This window comes from Pholcus phalangioides, unplaced genomic scaffold (genome assembly GCF_987345545.1).
Source record: "Pholcus phalangioides strain wild (caught in Gottingen) unplaced genomic scaffold, Ppha-v1.0 ptg000027l_1, whole genome shotgun sequence".
Taxonomy (NCBI): Eukaryota; Metazoa; Arthropoda; class Arachnida; order Araneae; family Pholcidae; genus Pholcus; species Pholcus phalangioides.
Window position 1 is genome coordinate 13,415,234 of NW_028301617.1, and position 18,791 is coordinate 13,434,024.

An 18,791-nucleotide genomic window follows, 5' to 3' on the forward strand; every position below is an offset into this window, starting at 1 on the left:
ATAAACAATCCAGAAGAAACCAATCATATTTTATATTAACTTAAAAAAACTGTAACAACCACTACGACCATTATTCTTTGTTTATATCGAGTAGTCAAGTGCAGTCACAGACGACAATGTTTACCCGATGGTCATAGCTGTTCAGATCGTGCTCTCGTCGATGTTGATCGTTGAATTGTCATAACTTGTCATCAGGGGATTCAATTAGGATTCCACCTTGCACGGATTCACTAATTCCTTGGGCGGATTCATTTGGGGTCAAGTTCACATTCGAGGACAGGTCAGCGGATTATTAGGGTATTTTTTTTACTGTTCTGGAGAGTGGAAATAATGTTTTTTGGAGGGTTCTTTTTTCGAGTTCAAATTATTTTATAAAAATTTTTCTACACGTATATCAATGAAATAAGTGTTCATTATTTCTTATTGTTTGGCTCGTAGGGCCTCGGTTCCATTGGCCACCCACATGTCAAGGATCTTGCTCTATTATGGTGGCTGTTGTATGTCATTTTATGTTGAAATACCGATAGTCTATTTTAATTGATTTATTTTTTTTTTGCGAAGAATGATTTACACTCCCCTTCAATATATGGCCCCATTCTAAAGAAAGAAAAGAAAAAGGTGTCAGCTGACCTCTTCAAGGAGCCTATGATAAGTATGGTTTGATTAAATATGGAAAGAAAAATTGTACGAGCCAACGATGCATTGCAATGAAAATGTTGCTTCCTTTTAAAATACATTTGAACCTCGTTGTAACAGCAACATTCGTCCCTAAGTATTTTGGCGGAATAATGAGTTTGGCATTATAGCGGATCATGGTTGGAATAGCGTTTCAGAGAGACTTCATTACATAAATTCACATCTTTATTATGAACTGCTGTATCTCACTGTCTGATTTTAGTGTTACGCCATACATAAAATAACCTGTTTTATACGCATTCAGTTTTAAGATGAGAAAATTCTTAAAATTTAAAAAACTGGGAACAGCTGTCATATAGTCCACCACTTGGCGATTTTTTGGCGCCACACATGTCTGATGGCCTGACGAAGAGTTGCCAAGACCGTCAGACACTACGGACGCCGAAAAAAAAACAGTGTGCAAAACATAATAGAAACCACCAAGCATAAAAATAGAAAAAAATATCAGTTAAAAAAAATTACTCCTGGCCCATTTTTTTAATAATAAAAAGATCAGGGCAGAAGGAATTCTGGGCATAAATATTCTATGCACTAAAACTAAAACCCGGACCCTTTTTTTAATAAACGGATCCGGGCATGAAAAATTCTGTAGGTTCATTTTAAATAATAAACCGATAAAACAGAAGGCATGGCAATGGATGAATAACTAATAAATACAACGAAATAATAAAACGGTATGATACAACCTGAGCAGTAGATAATAATCCAAATGACGTAAGCTACAGAAGGGAGGAATAATAATCAGAGAGAGAGACGCGCTGGAAATGGAACAACGACTGCTTAGAATTTTTGAAAAAACGCGGTGAACAAAAGAAAAATCCTGTTTGGCAAAGCCAGCGCCATCTAGTATCACCCAGCGAAAACTGAAAAGATGTTAAAAATACGGCAACCCAGAGCCCCATTATGACGGTCTTGGCGACTTATCGCGAGAAAAAAAGTTGCCAAAGTCGTGGCGGACCATACTGCATCTGTTCCAAAAACTGAGCAATTACTTAAATATTTCTTGATATAAAACTTAAGAGATACATATTTTACACTTACCTTCTAAATTATTTCAGTTCTACGTAAATTTAACGATGAATTTTATGAAGTACAAAAACAGAATAAACAAAGGCAGCATTGCTTTTTTAGTCTGATAATCACAAAGTTCCTGTTTCTCGGATATTGAAGGAGCAACACCTTTAGACATAACTTAAATGGAGCAAATCATAGTACTCGAAATGTAATGATCAGCAAGTAAAAACATGCACTGTTAAAAAAAACTTGTGCAGTACAGTAATTTTTTGTTTACTTTCCCTATCAGTAAATGTGTTTCGTTGAATACGTTGATTGTTTTGATACCTACATGCATTCAGGTATTCAATGTCAGGCCTGTCATTTAGGGGGGGGGGGCTCCCCCCCCCCCCTGCTTTTGAAAATACCCTAGAAATGGTATGTGTATATATATATATATATATATATACATACAAATATATAGGGCCTATACATACATTGAGTACATGTGCTTTGCCCCCTCCCCTGGAAAAAGTTGAAATGACGGCCCTGTTCAATGTGCAAGAACCCTTGACCACACCATTCTTTATTCTTCAAATCATTTGCTCTAAACTGTTGTCATGTTGACTGATAATAACAGTGGAATGAAAAAAACGATGAATCCTCAACTCGTTTCAGAAAAAAAAGCAAAATGATGAGAGAAGAAATGTTACGGAAATGTTCTTGGAAAATGATGCATAGACTTTATATATAAAATATATATATGCATCCAAACAACAGTTGGCACTGTGATGGGTTTTTTAGATTAAAGAAGGAAAATATGGTTTACGTCATAAACCATAGTCCCACTGTGCAGTCGCCCCACCCCGTATTCGAGAGTCATACATTCCAGGGGTGTCAGCGAATAACAGGAACCATATGTTTTTTTTATATCTCGTTTATTGAACATCATGAGAAGAAAAGGGTGACGCAGAGGGTAAAAGGGAATGTAAAAGAGGGTGCAGCGATTGTTGGTGATGTTTGCTGAAAGAACATTGTAATTTCTGTTTTCCGTTTCTTTTCTTCTTCATATCATCAAGTATGTTGAAGTATGTTGACAAAGTTCCCTCTACCAATTTTTCTACACGTTAAGAACGTAACATTGAGGTGAGATGGAAACCGCGAATATGGATCTATGCCATGAAAATAATCTATTGCTGATTTGAACTTGCGAAGCCCTTCCACTATGTTTCTCATGGTGAACTTGTCTTCTACTTCTTTATCTGGTACTGCTTCAGTTTCTGGAGCAGTCAGCTGCATTAATTCCTCCTCGGTCAATGCCTCTGAATTGCTATTAATTAGCTGTTGGACTCAGAGCTGTCTTAAGAGCATCATGGGTCCCTGGGCCAAGTGAATTTTCTCAGGCCCTATCTGGCAAATTTTCGAAAAATTCAAGTATTACTCATTTTTCGGAGGCCCTATTCTCTTGAGGTCCCTGGGCCGTGCCAGGTGGGCCCATGTGTTAAGACGGTATTGGTTCGACTTCCTCTACATCTATATTATTGAACCCTTCTCCACCTACACCTGTTTTGCTAACGTGACAATGTCTTTTATAATCTCTTCAGTTGGCTCTGTAGAACTGGTTGTGTCCTGAAATGCACATTGTGGCCAAAGGCTATAATCCAACTCGAGGTGAATGTTTCTCTCGTAAAAGCTGCCACGGCTCTAGGGATGACAGTAATGACATTATTGAGTCACCCAAAAATGAGTCATCCTAAATATGCACAACTAAAATTTTGTAAACAAAACCACGAATGACGATTTGTGTGTGTTGCCAAAAAATGTTTTCCAATAAAGGAAAAAAGACAGTGAATATGGATACCACGAACACTGGGTATTCGATAGGGGTATTGTATATAGAGTCTGGTATGTATTATAGTCGGCCACTCCGAAGCAAGGGCATAGTGAGGGGGCTTGGGGATCTGGTCCTCCTCCCCGAAATGTGAGAAAATCACCAAAAAAAAAGGAAAAAGATGGCCAAATCTATTGTTCTATCACTTTGGTTCCCCCGAACGAAATTTCTGGCTACGCCCCAGCTCCGATGGCCGCATCAGTAGGAGATGCATTGGTGGTCGTCTCGTATCTGAGATACAGGATAGATTTTGCATAATTTCTTGTAATCAACTTTGGATTTGGTGGGAACAAGTACACAAAATTCAGAAAACAGCATTTATGCATTCAAAAAATTGGCGATGGAACATTTATTTACTGAAAATTAAAAACAAAACATTGATTTATTAAAAATCAGAAACTACACTAAGAATGGGAATAAGTAAGTAGTCTTGTATCTTTTGACACGACCATCGGAGTGTTAATTGATCACTTGTCGTCTTCACCTAAAATGTAAAAAACTGCCAGGGGTGTTTGGTAAAAAGACCTACTTTCTAGTTTTTGTCCTACTTTTTCTTAATCCCTATCAACAAAATTTGTGTAGTTCATTTTAATTGAGCAGGGAATCATTGACATATTGCCAAATACAGTAAAACCCCTCTTGAGGGTCACCCCTGTTTTACGGCCAAATAATAATATCCCAGCAAAAAGCCTATTTAAATAATGTATTTTGAACCCCTGTGTAACTGTCATCCTCAGATACGGTCAATGACACCATTTTCATCATTCTTCCATTGAACTAAAACCACCTGTACAGACACCATTAGTTTCTGTTTTGGTTCGAATTATGCTCACTAGATGGCAGCCAAAGTTATAGTATTTGATGAACTTTTTTATATTTGGCTACTTTTGAATGAAATTTTGGCTTGATGTTTGCTCATGTTTGGCACCTCTGATGTCCATTTAGAACCCCATATTTGACATTATTCCCCACTGTTTATTGTGGTCAGCTCTAGTATAATCGTCACTCTCTATCACTAAGAGAAAAAATTGACGTTTGAAATACAGGTGAAAAACGTAAAATTAGAGTTCGTGCTCTTGGAAATTAATTTAATGCATTTATTAAATACATTTTCCTGTGAATGCAATGACGGAAAGTCATTGGATTTAGTCTTTCACCATAAAATACATTTTGAAGGAGTTGAAATACTCGGCAAAACCCACCACACTGTGACTAATCAGTTTTTCCCTATTAGGTATGTAAACATTGTATAATATTTCTTTTGTAATTTAGATTTAACGTCTATGCAGTAATTACGCACTTTCATTACTTTAAATGCATCTTATACAGGGGTGCAAGAAGTGCGCCAAACTGCGCCGAAACGGTTCTCTTGCTACACGGTGCGCCATGGCGCCGAATCCCTGCGCATTTGCGCCAATTCTTGTTTGTGGTTCGCGGAGGTACTGCTAATGCACTGTTGTACGTCAAATACCCTTAAAGGAAAAAGAAACATGAAAATTTTGATCACGGGACGCGTTCTTTCCGAGACACGGAAAAAGATACGGGGGGCGGGAGAAACTTCTTTTTTTTTTCACTTCCCACTATCTACCACAATCGTGTTATCTCGTGACCTTGGAAAGTAGTTATATTCCTTGAAGTATTAAGTCCTGTACTGTTATTGGTATAACCGGCGGGCTATCAAAGTCCTTGAATGAATATGCCAAATTCTCCGATTTCGGAGACCGTTTTTTCTCCTGCTGGTTATAGGTTATATACTGAAAATAACAGTAATTTCGCGGCTGCCAACCGGTGTTTAAAGACGGCATACATCGAAAAAGGGATTGGTTTACTCGTTTAAATTACCGAAATTTTTCGGAGATCTTTGGGAAAAAATAGGATCTGTAAAAGGAGGCTCCAGCTAATATATTCATAGTTTTGTCATCTAGCCACTATGAGGTCGCGTGGTAACGTCGGCGGTTGCCGATCGCAACAATTTCACATCACGAAAAACCGGATTTGGTGAACAGGGCCGGCTCGAGGGAAAAAAATTTCTACCCATGCAGAACCTTTTTTTTTGGTGCTACTGACCACGTTTTTTTGGTCGACAAACCTTTTTCCACCCTTTCAACTCCATTGGGCACCCTTCCTTGAGCGGCGCCCAATATGGCCGCACGGTCCGCCACTGCATTGGTGGGGGAGGGGCATGCTCTTAACAATAGTCAGAGGAAGGAGTTTGTATTAGGAGCATGCTCATTTTACATAACTTCTGTGAGATACCTATTATATATTAATGTCCTACCTTTCCAAAACATGTTGTTGGAGAGAATGAAATGTTTGCACCCTTTCTTGTTTTTTCATCCCTCTCGTGCATTGCTGGGATGGTACATTACTCCCTCACGTATTGCTGGAATGTTGTTTAACATTGTATCACCAACAGAACTATTGATTATGTGTGATGAATGGGTTGCACTACAATGCAAATAATTACAAGAAGTGAAATCAGTTCAGAGAATAGAGAGATAGATATTGGGTAGACATATTCAAACTTTGTAACTTTGAAAGCAGCCCAAAGTTCAAAATTTTGCCTGTTTTGGTGAAGGCTTTTTTATCTTCAGCATATGGTAACACAGACAGTGAAAGAGAGTTCATTGTTAACAAATGAAGAAAGTCTGTTTAAACATTGAAAAATCTGTCTATCCAATGCTTTAATGGAATAAGACATACACAATCTTATGTTCAAGGGCATAAAAAATTGGAAAAAAATTGTCATTGAGATACTGTACTTCTGAAAGCGACTCGTGATTCGTAATCTATTAACATGCTATTTTAGGTTGAGAAATTGTTTAAGTAAATAAGGTATTTATATTATTCTCGTTTTCTGCATTTTGCTTTTAAATTTAATAATTCCTTTAAATTCTGTGAGAAGCCAATTTTCCACGGAAACTCTTATTATATTCTGCACACACTTTTTTTGCTATATCAGGATGAATAAGATTTTGGTGTTCAAGCTGCAGAAATTCTTGCTGTCTAGGTTTTCAGTATGCATGTTGCTAATTTGAGTCTAATAATTTTTATTCATCATTTCACTAATGTATGTTTTATTAGTGACAGATAAGATAATTCAGAAAAAATTTTAATGAATTTTAATTTGTGAATGAAATTTATTTAGAATTATTTGTTCCAACAATTTTTGGCAAAACTATGGGCATTTCACAGAAAAATTACTCCTTATATCGCAGATATAGTTCGTGTTTAGTTCTGCTCCATTTTCAAAATTTCTGCTCCAAAAATGAAATTTGCTGCTCCAAAATGGATGAGGGGCACTTGCACCCCTGCTTATATAGTCAGAATTTCATTTATATTCAAATGAACCATTTCAGTTACTGTTAATAACATATAATACAATTAATACAGGAAACCTCCCCCCCATTACGGTCGCCCCGCTTTTATGGACAATTTTTTTTTGTCCTGCGAGTGTTCACAAAAGAGCGGTTTTACTGTATTATAAATGTTGTTGATTACAATTAATGATTCTGCCAAAGCAGAAATTGCATCGTTTTCAAGGCTATTTGGTGTACGTGGACCATTTTCTTTATTAATTTTTTATTTGCATAGTTTGAGGGTTCAACAAGTATAGAAGTGGTTAAAACTTCTGTCTAGTTGAAAAAATAATTTTGCATTGGAACGTGATCTGAAAACATAATGCGACCAACAAATAACGCCTTATTTTCCGACTAAAATTTTATGTTCCATTTTAGCTGTACCACTGATAAAGGCAAAGTAGAGAGCCTTCTAAAATGATCTCGACGATTGGCTTGACATCTTTATATTTCTTCTTTGGGGCATCATGTTGGAGCTGTTGCCAAACGCGCCAAGTTTGTTTGTGAATTTGTTGATATTTACAGAGATATCACCATCGATTACTTACAGGTGAAATATGGCATAATAAATGGATGAACAATCATTATTTAATGATTTTCGTAACACTGCCCCAGATAGCAGCTTTTCAGTTTAATGGCTCTGAGCTTCGGGGGGGGGGGTGTCCTCTTTCTTCGGAATGGTAATCGGGTAGGATCTTCGTAGGTGGCTTTCTTCATGACACCTCCACAGACCAGGGGCTTGTCTTCCCGATCTTTTTCGTTCACTCCTGACACTTTTGAGGAGTTCCTTAAACTCCCTGATGGTGTTCGACGCAGCGTTCTCCACAACAGCACCGCGGACCTCTCATCGTTCTCTCCGCGAAGCTTGATGGGACGAGGGCACTTTCCACGTCCTTGTATTCGCTCAGGCTGATTCGGGGTCCTTGACAGAGTCAACGAAGTATTGCGGGGTCAATCCATCCCTGATGTCTTGCGGGCAGTCAGAGTAAACCAACTGCTAGGGCCTCTCGTTGCCCATGGCCAGCTCTTACGATGCTTCCCCGATCTTCTGTCACAAGCAGCGGTTTCGATGAAAAGCGACCTACAAATAAGACCGTCTTCCAACTAAAATTCAACACGAAGGCTTTAACAGCTCCCTGATGCGAAGATGAATTTAGGAAAAAGAGAAAATTCAACTGCCCTTGCGAGGAGTCGAACCAACGTCCTCTCACTTGCCGGATGAGCACACTAGACTACAAACAAAGTCAACGAATGTCTCAATCTCTAGAGCTTGCGTGCACTGAAAGGGACCATACATGGGACGGTCGGACGTAATTCAGGACAAAGCTCACAATTGCTGACATTGCCACCAGATGTCCTGGATCAGTGGTTCTCAACCGGGGGCCATATGGCCCCAGGGGGCCCTAGGATATTCCAGGGGGGCCACGGATGAAAATCTTGCAAAAGGGGAGCCACAGCTACTGATACGGGGGCCACGAAGAAATTTGTGACATTAAATTTTTTTTAGTCACTCTGACTAAAAATTTTAATTTCAAACAAAATGCATATAATATATTTTTTGCAATTTTTCCCCTATTCAAGTAGCATTAACATGAGGAAGGAAATAAAAAAAGTGGTTCATGTAATCTCGGTGGTTTTACGACTTGGGGGTGACAGTAGGCCCTGACACAAACTATAGAAGAGGTTTAAGCAAAATGGAATAACTGTATAAAACAGAAAATTGTGTGTGTTCAGACTTTTCATTCAAAGAGGGCTGCCATGAAGAAAACAAAGATTTGTTGACCATTCATTGGCATTCTTTTCAGTGCTGGTAGTAAATGGGTAGTAGCAAGAAGTAGATGGGTGAAAAATGAAAGCTTGTAAAAAACCCACCATTTTCATACAATTACAGACGGATAGCCATCTACGTAGTTTAGCACAAAGCTATCTTCAGCCAGCACTGAGTGGTCTGATGGGGAATATGTTTATAAAAATCGAATAGAGAATGATTGTTCTGGGGTATTTTGTATGAATTTTGAAAGGGGGTGCCAATACATTGCCTCTGCTGAAAAGAAATAAAGAAATTCAGTTATAACGAACTCCAAGAGATCAAATCATACATGGGGAAAAATACCCGCGAAATTTAAAATTTTTAAAAACTAGATTGCTGTGATAATGTATTGGGACAGGGGGCGGCTTAAGCGAGGGTGCAAGGGGTGCAGTGCACCCTGGCGGCAGGTTGTAAGGGGCAGCAGCGTAGACTTAAGACAACAAAATTTAACACAGTAAAAATTCACATCACGTTTTTGAGTCATACTATACCTCGACAACGGAAACGTTGAGAAAATAGACAAGGCCTCTGATCGTAATTGCTCCCTCCATAGCCCCTACCTCCTGCGTCAGGGAATCTTTCATGGGGCGCATGCCCGATTTTTTCCCAGGGCCCCTTCTACAGTTAATTTATAGAGTGAAAAAAGAAATGTTATAAGGATTTAGTCCCGGGCCTCAAGCTGGAGCCCTGTCAGCCCTACCCTTAGAAGTTCATGCCGCTCCCTCACAATTTATCCAAACAATTCCTAACAAACCATTTTTTTCGGCCCTTCATTTCAGATTTTGCGCCCTCTCCAGAGCCGAGAGTTTGGTTTTTTTTGGCCAATGGAATTTTTTTTTACCCATTCACCCCGGATTTAGCATTCTTTTAAGCGGTGCCCGTGTGGCCGCAATGGGTCGCATGGCCAAGCGCCACCCCTGTACTCTATTACAAGGGCAATGTGTGCATTTTGGTTCCCTCACCCATGGCCTCCACGAGAGCCCGGGAAAATTCTCATAAAGTTTTGGCTTTTTTAGGCTATAAATTAACTATAGAAGGGGCCGTGAGAAATCTGACTGGGAGGAGGTCTGCAAAAGATCCCAGCATAGGGGCTCATACCCTCACTCAGAATTTGAACCACAATAGTCAAATGAAGGCAAAGGAAAAATTTGGTTTTTCACTTGTCCGGCCCCTGGAATACCAGAAACATCTTTGAAAAAATTTTCTTAATAAAAATTACCCCGTTAAATATCTTTACAGGATAAGTGATGATGGCTCGCAAAAATAAGAGCTCTTTCAAGGACTAAGCTATCTGGCATTTATTAAGAATGTTTTTTGTTCTAGAATTATCTTAACAAAGACAAAAAATTTTCTACTTCAAAAGCGGGACGTATGGTCGCGCAAATTTTGCACGGTAAACAATGATGTGCGGCTTTCTTCTGAAAAAAAAATCAGGTTTATTTCCAGATGCCCTTCACTGAAGCCCTATCATTCTCCTGGCAGGGTCGCCAGTAGGGGTAGCACATGAGGCTTCGCACCTGGGCGGCAGGTAAGCTCGAGCCGCCCCTGTATTGGGACTTCCTCTAAGATTGACACCACATCTTTACAGTTTTTTAAATCGATACTGTAATGCTTCCTTTTAACTGCTCACTACTGGCCTGCAGCATCCTAAATAATTTCAATGCAATTTTCCTATCTTGCAAGAACAATGTTGTGGACATTAGAAAAAAAAATTCTAAAAAGGCGTATGACTACATTTAAAGCAATTTAAATCCGTTTATTTAAGACTCACTGCATCTGCTGATTTCTAAAAAAAAGTGCAATAAATTCTCGTAAGACTTCACTTTGAAATGTCCATAACCCGATCAATGCGTCTCTTTGTATCTGTCAACCTAAAATTTATGGTTTTTAGTGTTGATAACACGCATGCAAAACCAATTCAGCGACACGTTTTCACAATCTGCAAAAACTACTTGGATTTGATAGTTGGAAATAATGTCTAAATGCCAAAGATTTGGAGTTCGAATCAAAATGAAAATGTCAAATAATTGAAATTGTGCTTCGTATAAATGAAATATTTTAATATTGAAAGCTATACATAAAGATTAATCGTGCCTGTAGTCAAACGTCTCATAAATGTGAAATTTTGTCATAAAACTGAGAGTGAGGCACGAATCCCCTTGCGCACAAGTGGAATTTCGAGGCATTTACGCACAACCGAGCCCGTCTCTTGGCCCTTTTTCTTTTTCTCCCCAACCTTTCTTCCTTTTGTTTCCTTCCTAAATTTATAAAAGTAAAAAGGACATAATCATTATAAAAAGGACTGTTTTCAGATCAAATTGCCGAAGTTCAATTACTTTACTGCAAAAATGTCAGATTTTTTTTGGAAATACAGTCAAACCCCATTAGACCGGAACTCCAAGAGACCCGAGAAATCACTTTGTAATAACGAAATTTCGTTACAAAGGAATTCCAGATTTTTATATTGTTCCTATGTAAACCTATCCGAGGGATTAGAAAAGTTTTCGTTAAAACGATATTTTTCCCATTATAATGGTATTTGTTAAAATGAGAGTTGCCTGTGTTTCGTCTGAAGATATTTTTTTATGTGTATTTGGAGGCTGCATGAGTAACGTGGCGTATGGCACTTTACTGACGAGCCGTTAGTCTTAGAGACATACCCAACAAGAAAAAGTATCCAAATCACGTGTCCAACTCAGATATGCCATTCATGTTGTAAGGGGTTGTATAGCTATAAAATAAAAAAAACTTTTTATACCGTCCCCGTGTGCCAAAGAACCCAATTAAAAAGTTGTAAATAATTTCACGTTTCCAAGTGCGATATTCACCGAGATATGCAAATTCGAAAAATTGAGGAAAAATTTGGGGAAAAACAACATTAAATGCAGGTAAAATGGTTTCCCCGCATTTTTAATGCTGTTTTTTTTCCAACTTTCTTCGAATATCTCAGTGAATATTGCACTTAGAAACGTTGAATTTTTTTGTTGGAGACCAGGAAACAACTTTCTGATTGGGTTTTGGGACACAGGGTGTCCGCATAAAAAGTCAACATTTTTATTTTAATAACTATGTAACCCCTGGCAACATGAATCAAATATCAGCACTACACGTTATATTCGGGTACTTTTTCCAACTGGAAGTATGCCTCTAGGATGAATGGTTCGCCAGTAAAATGTCGTATGTCCCATTACCTATGCACCCTGTATATTAAATATAGTACGGACTGTTATGTGAAATATTGTGCTGTGTTTAAGCCAACACGCACGTTGCTTCGTTCGTCTGCGAGAGAGCGGTCACATTATGAACCAAAAAGCCACTTGATTGTAACTTGTCATCCAATGAAATATCAGATATTGACCGTATCGAAATTGAAGTCAACAAACTGATAATTTTCGTATTTGAAAATCTGATTATTTATATTTTCCGATGGGCTTGAAATCCTGATAATGAATCATTATTATGTTCACACGAACAGTTTTGTCACTGCGTACATGATTTCTCTGGAATGAATGGTTCAAAAAAATATTTAAAAAAATTTTCACACGCATTTTAGGTTTTTTTTTAATTCATAGTAGGGCTACAACATGAACCAATATCCTTGATACATGTATTATTGTTGAAAACGATGTGCAAGGTTGAACTTTTCAATTGTGATTCATTTGTGGGGCTACTCCCTCATTACTACTTTTATCCGCATGAAGAGAATAAAATTAATAAAACAGCTTGCTACCACTTTTTGCGATTTTTATCATTATAAGAATGCATATTTTGGAAGCTACAACTGACATTTCTCAATCAAACCATAATCTTTTACACAAAAAAAAAACTAATTTGGAAATAATAAAAATTTCATCTAGTACAGTAACTTGATGACATTGTGCCGTCTTCAAGCGCAGAGATATTGATTGAAAATATTTTTTTTTAAATTGGACTGACACAACACATAAAACATACAAATCAAACTGAGAAAAACGCAAAACAATAAACTTCACAAAAAGTAACATTACGATGATACAGACCCTTTGTGACCCCAGGGGATTTATTCTATTATGTTTATTTTGCTTTTCGTTATTTTCATAAATTAAAAATTAATCAAATTAAATTCAAAAATATTTATACTTCAGACAATTTTTGAATAACTATCTTCTAATGGGAAAATGGGGGGGGGGAAGAAAGGAAGGGGGAGTAGAAAATTATTCATGTTCACAAGGGGGCCACAGGAATGGGAAATGGTTGAAAGGGGGCCATGGACAAAAAAAGGTTGAGAACCACTGTCCTGGATTATGCTCGACCATCCACGTACATCCCCGTTCAGTGCACACGAGCTCTAGCAAAGATTTAGATATTTGTTACCTTTGTAGTCTAGTGATCTAGGGAGCTCACCTGGCAAATAAAAGGGGTTCGATTTCCCGCAAGGACACTCACTAAATTCATCTCTAACATATTCAAAAAATGAAGTCTCTCTCCATAACTCAAGCCCTGTGTGCCAATAAGGACACGCGTAGCTCTTCTCTGCACCCCTTCAACCAAGTCTATGTCCCTCTGTAGGTATGATCTAAAACCTTACAGCATACTCCAGTCCAGGACGAACTAAGCCTCGAAAAAGCGGAAGAATGACTTTAGGAGAACACGAAGAGACCTTTTTGAAAATGAGACCAAGCATTCTATTCGATTTTTTGACCACCGCTGAACAATGTTCAGAAAACCTAAGTCGCTCGTCAATGAGAATTCCCAAATCGGTGACCCTAGTTGCATCCGGGATAGTGACACCATTCAACTCGTAAGAGAACCGTGAGTTGTTTCAACCAAAATGAGCGACCATGCCCTTGTCAACGCTAAACGTCATGCTCCATTCATTTTCCCATGCTGCAATCCTGTTTAAATTCAGGTTTCGGTATAAAAAGGGTGTTTTCTTAGTAGTATAGTAGGAAGTGAGCATTTATAGGATTCCAGCATAGCCTACTTTTTTTATTATCCGGCCTACCCTTTCTGCACATTAGGCTCGATAGTCCAGAGTCTATTGTACTGAATAAATATGTGAATTAGAATAAAATAATGGTTTACATTGTTGCAAATAATTTTTGTCCAGGAATTTGAAAACAATAACGAAAAAATTGGACATTTATTTATCGCTTTAACCTAATTATTGTCAGCCTGATACGAATGCAAGTACAGTGTGTTTTGCATGTTTTTTATTTCTTTGTTTTTTGCATGTTCAGAGATTGAAGAAATATTTTGTTGCTTTTTTGTATCACAATATCATTCGTTGCAGCGCAGTTTTCCACCTTTTTGCTCTTCAGATTCTTTAGAAGAACGCAGGTGTCAGGGGGATGTGATCGAAGTGTTCAAAAATTTCAACGGGATGGATAGTATAGACCACAAATTATTTATACGCCGTCAATCGACTGCTTTGACAATTGGACACTAGTGTCGATTTGTAAGGGACAATTCTAGGTTGTGGTGTCGCAGGGAGTTTTTTTCCTGATATGGTTGTTAATAAATGGAATAGCTCACCTCTGGGGGTTGTGAATTCTAACACAATTGACACGTTTAAAAAGAAATACGATAAAACATGTTGGGGTAAATAGAGAAGCTATCCATGCTTAGATAAGACAACCACAAATATTGGCTTTGCATTATACTTTATCATGCATATATTGTCTTTAGTTTTTATAATTGCATTTTTAATTGGTTTACTGTATTTGAGAAATACGTGACATCCATATTTGTTATGGGTATATTTTTCGCAGCTACTCGACATTTGTGGACTTGTATTTGTATAAAGTAGCGGGAAATTCGAGCTATTCCTGACGTAGTTCGTAAAACATAGAGGATCCTGAAATGAGAGCTTCAGATCATTTTATTCAGCTGACTCTTAGTCCAGAAGTTTAATAATTTTCTGGAATCAGTGACTCTAAATTTCCCGGCATGCCTGAACTTATGGGTATTCCCGGCAAACCGGCTGATGGGGTATGTTATCTAGCTCAGAACAGAGGAACTTTGGGGCACTCTCTATCAGTATCATTATTAATTTGATAATTGTAATACGTCACATATTATAGGTTGATTTTACATTTATTTTCGTATCGCTCTTTTTCAAGGTTATTTAAGACCCTGGTGGAAGAAAAACTTGTCAATTATGTGAAGCCAACATGCAACGACAACATTATTGTAGCGGAAAAGGAATTCAGTAAATTAGAGTATTACTTTCTGCTCACAGTTAAGATACATCCTTGATATTGTTCTAACCCATAAAATGGATGAATTATCTTGTAAGAGCTCACAAGATATAGCTGAAGACAATTCAATCCGTGTTCCAATCTTACCAATATCGAACGTAACATCATTCGAATCCAATTCACATGATCACCTCCCTATTAAAGATGAACTTGTTACGTGTGAGCTCTGCAAAAAAATATTTACTAAAGCATCTGATTTCAGTAAGCACAAGAAAAGGGTCCACGGCAGCACGAGGCCATATGAATGTGATTTATGTGGAAAAACGTTCTCCCATCCGGGGAATTTAAAGGCTCACAAGAAAATTCACACAGGAGAGAAACTGCATCAGTGTAATTTTTGTGGTAAAAAGTTTTTTGTAAGTAGCAAGTTAAAGAATCACATAAGAGTTCATACTGGAGAGAAGCCATATGAGTGTGATTTGTGTCAGAAAAGTTTTACTGAAATCAGCAACTTGAATATTCACAAAAGAGTTCACACTGGAGAGAAGCCACATAAGTGTAATGTTTGTGGTAAAACATTTACTCAAATCGGCCATTTAAATGTTCATAAAAGAGTTCACACTGGAGAAAAACCGCACGAGTGTGATGTCTGTGGTAAAAAGTTTTCTCTAATGGGTGATTTAAATACTCACAAAAGAGTTCACACCGGAGAGAAGCCATATGAGTGCGATGTTTGTGGTAAAAAGTTCTCTCGAAACACTGATTTGAATATTCACAAAAGACTTCACACTGGAGAGAAGCCACATGAGTGCGATGTTTGTGGTAAAACATTTACTCAAATCAGCCAGTTAAATGTTCATAAAGGGGTTCACACTGGAGAAAAACCACACGAGTGCGACGTTTGTGATAGAAAGTTTTCTCGGAATGCCGATTTGAATATTCACAAAAGAGTTCACACTGGAGAGAGGCTATACGAGTGCGATGCTTGTAGTAAAAAGTTCTCTCGAATCGCTGACTTAAATATTCACAAAAGAGTTCATACTGGAGAGAAGCCACATGAATGTGATGTTTGTGGTAAACTGTTTTCTCAAGTCGGCAATTTGAATGTTCACAAAAGAGCTCATGCTGGAGAAAAGCCACATGAATGAAATGTTTGTGATATGTTTTCCAAAATAGAGGGAGCTCGAACCGAGGCGGAAAAAACCAGCCAGAAGAAATAGGTCTCTTCCAAACTAAATGCGGAAAAAATGGGAGAAATTTATTTATAAAAAATTACTTCATTTTGTGGTCATGCAATCATAATTCTCTGCTGTTACTACAGCAGTTCATTAATTTTAATGTTAATGTATAGTATACATTTTAAAAGGTTTTATCAGCTGTACATTTAAATAACTTTTATCTATGTACAAGCATAAAATTATCAAGAGATGTTTTTTTTTTTTTTCCGGCCTGAAATATACTGCGAAATTGAATTTTCTGGATGTTATGCCGAAACTAATATTTGGAAAGAAAAGTGACTTTTCTCCTCCGGGAATCGATCTCGGATCCCCTTGCATACCGGGCAAGTGCGCTGACTAATACACCAGAGACACTCTTTTCAGTTCCTTATAACACGCATTAGTAGCGTAAGCGCTCGCTGAGTGGAGACATAGCAGCCTCCGCGTGTTAGAAGGAATTGAAAAGTGTGTCTCTGGTGTATTGGTTAGACAGAGGATTGAGTCGAGACTAATCACTTTTCTTTCCAAATATTAGTTTCGCCATAACATCCAGAAAATGAAATTTCTAAACATTACTTTTATCGACAGGAAACATAACAATTCTAAAATCAATTCACTTTTTTCAGCTCAGTTCAATGTAACAAAACAAAACTTTTTTTTGTTGTGGCAGTCACATTAAGTTGTTCCAAAGTTGAATGGCAAAATCCCAAAAAGAGTTAGTTCCTTTTAAAACTTGCAGGCATTCCACCACAATCACATCTTTTTAAGAATTTCGGATTTCTGACAAATTCAGTCTCCACCATATACTGGAGAGAGATTTAACGTATTCTAACACTTTCTAACGCACTGATAATCACTAACATTTTCGCGGTTTTCACGATTCATTCTTCATGAGATTATCATTGTATATTGCAGTTCTATTTTTTGCCGATAGATTGCAGTGGTTTACTGTTCCATCGCGATCAGTTTTATACGCTCAACTCCATTCTTTTTGTTGATATGCACATTATTATGCTGATTTCTAACTGCATGCGAAACTCTAGAAAATTGTAACTGGTAGTTATTGCGTATTTCAATGATGCCAATATTGATTTTTATTTTACATATGATCAGAGAATGAATGATACGCATAAATTATATACTTGAATTTAAAATTATATGAGCTGAAAAAAAAATTGGTTCAAAATGTCGTATTGGAATTGCCAATTGGAATCGTTTTGGAATTCCACCACTGAAAAGCATTTTTCAGAAAAATGTTTTATATTCATGTTTTATTGGACCTAAAAATGAAATAAATTTCTAGAAAAAAATTTTCCAATTGCCCAAAAAACTCAAATCAGAAAGGGTTGAAGCCATGTCTATCAGTTAAGTAAGTTTTTGGAAATGGAGCACAGGCATTTGAAGGAAAAAAAAATTCAAGTTCTAAGGTTTTATCATAAACTTGTTATGCATTACAGTAATTTTTGTGTAATGATGTTTTAGTTATATTTTTTTAAATTATACAATATTTTCTACATTCAAATTAATATTCTATGTGGTAATTATTATTATCCTTGGAAGAAATTTTATTATTAAATATCAGAAATATATTGTTTTGATATCTGATAATTTTTCACAACCAATGAGGTGAAATAGCAAGCCTTAATTACAGTGGAACTTGTTTAATTCGAACTTTTACGAGCTTTCCTTGAGTTTTCTATTTAATTTAATATTAATGTTTCTCGTTTAATTCAATTATTTTTTAAATGTGTGTTGGATAATTCCAAGCTGGAGAACATCGTGGTTGTTGTATGAGTGAATTTAGTTTGGAAAAATTCTATAAGCAGTCACATACACATCTTGTTTCTCTGAACCAAGTTGTTCAACAAATCTTTGAAGACCAAAAAACACGTAATTTCAGCAAACTATGGGGACCATTTTTTCGATCTTGACTTCTGATTTGAACTACCATGCTAATATTCTGTCTGATGAGCAACGTGTAAGTATTTTATTGATATTATCGTGGTGCCAATCAAGTATGGTCATGCACTAATGTACATACAAGAAGGAAGACAACACAGAACAGAAATAGAAAACGCACATAAAAAAATTAATAACAATTAGTACAAAATAAATGATCCATTGAGGCGGGGACGAACAAAGTTATGGGGGGGGGGGGAACCACATGCAGAAACAAAAAATTAAGTATAGTGTAACAAAATGGTCCAATATCATATGGTCGAGGAGAAAATCATGGAGGTTCAAACAAATAAAAAAAATTACTTAAAAAAAAAAAGTAAATAAAAATAACTCATGTAATGATCGGGTCCGGCCAGGGACAACATGGGGGAGAAAAAGTAAATTGTGGGCTTCCATGAACTTGATTATTTTTATAGTATATTCGATGCCACGACAGAATTCTCGAGAAAAGTTCGAAAAAAAGGTCTCCAAAAGTTTTCGCGTTTGTTAAAGTTATATTTAGTGATTAAAGTGGACTTTTTTGGGTGGCGAAGAAATTAGATTCAAATAAGTACGGAAGATATCACTGGCTACGTATGGAATTGCAGAATGGACACACACAGGTCTTCAGGTGAGAATTGGAACTGGAGACCTTTGGATGTATATAAGCACAAAGGGGAAGATTTTTAATCTAGTAATGTTTCTACG

The 18,791-nt window shown here is 37.2% G+C and overlaps 1 protein-coding gene across 3 annotated transcripts; it reads left to right on the forward strand.

The window, feature by feature from the left end:
* The first annotated feature begins 117 nt into the window (after positions 1–117).
* Positions 118–17,661, forward strand: LOC149068486 (uncharacterized). Of its 3 annotated transcripts, none has more exons than XM_089251606.1 (2): positions 118–297; positions 14,851–17,661. In XM_089251606.1, the coding sequence occupies exon 2, from the start codon at positions 15,006–15,008 to the stop codon at positions 16,074–16,076; it is 1,071 nt and encodes a 356-aa protein (XP_089107732.1). In that variant the 5' UTR covers positions 118–297; positions 14,851–15,005; the 3' UTR covers positions 16,077–17,661. The 3 variants fall into 3 exon arrangements, with proteins under 3 accessions (XP_089107732.1, XP_089107731.1, XP_089107733.1); XM_089251605.1 differs by having other exon boundaries at positions 118–280; XM_089251607.1 differs by lacking the exon at positions 118–297 and adding an exon at positions 570–652.
* The last annotated feature ends 1,130 nt before the right edge of the window (positions 17,662–18,791 follow it).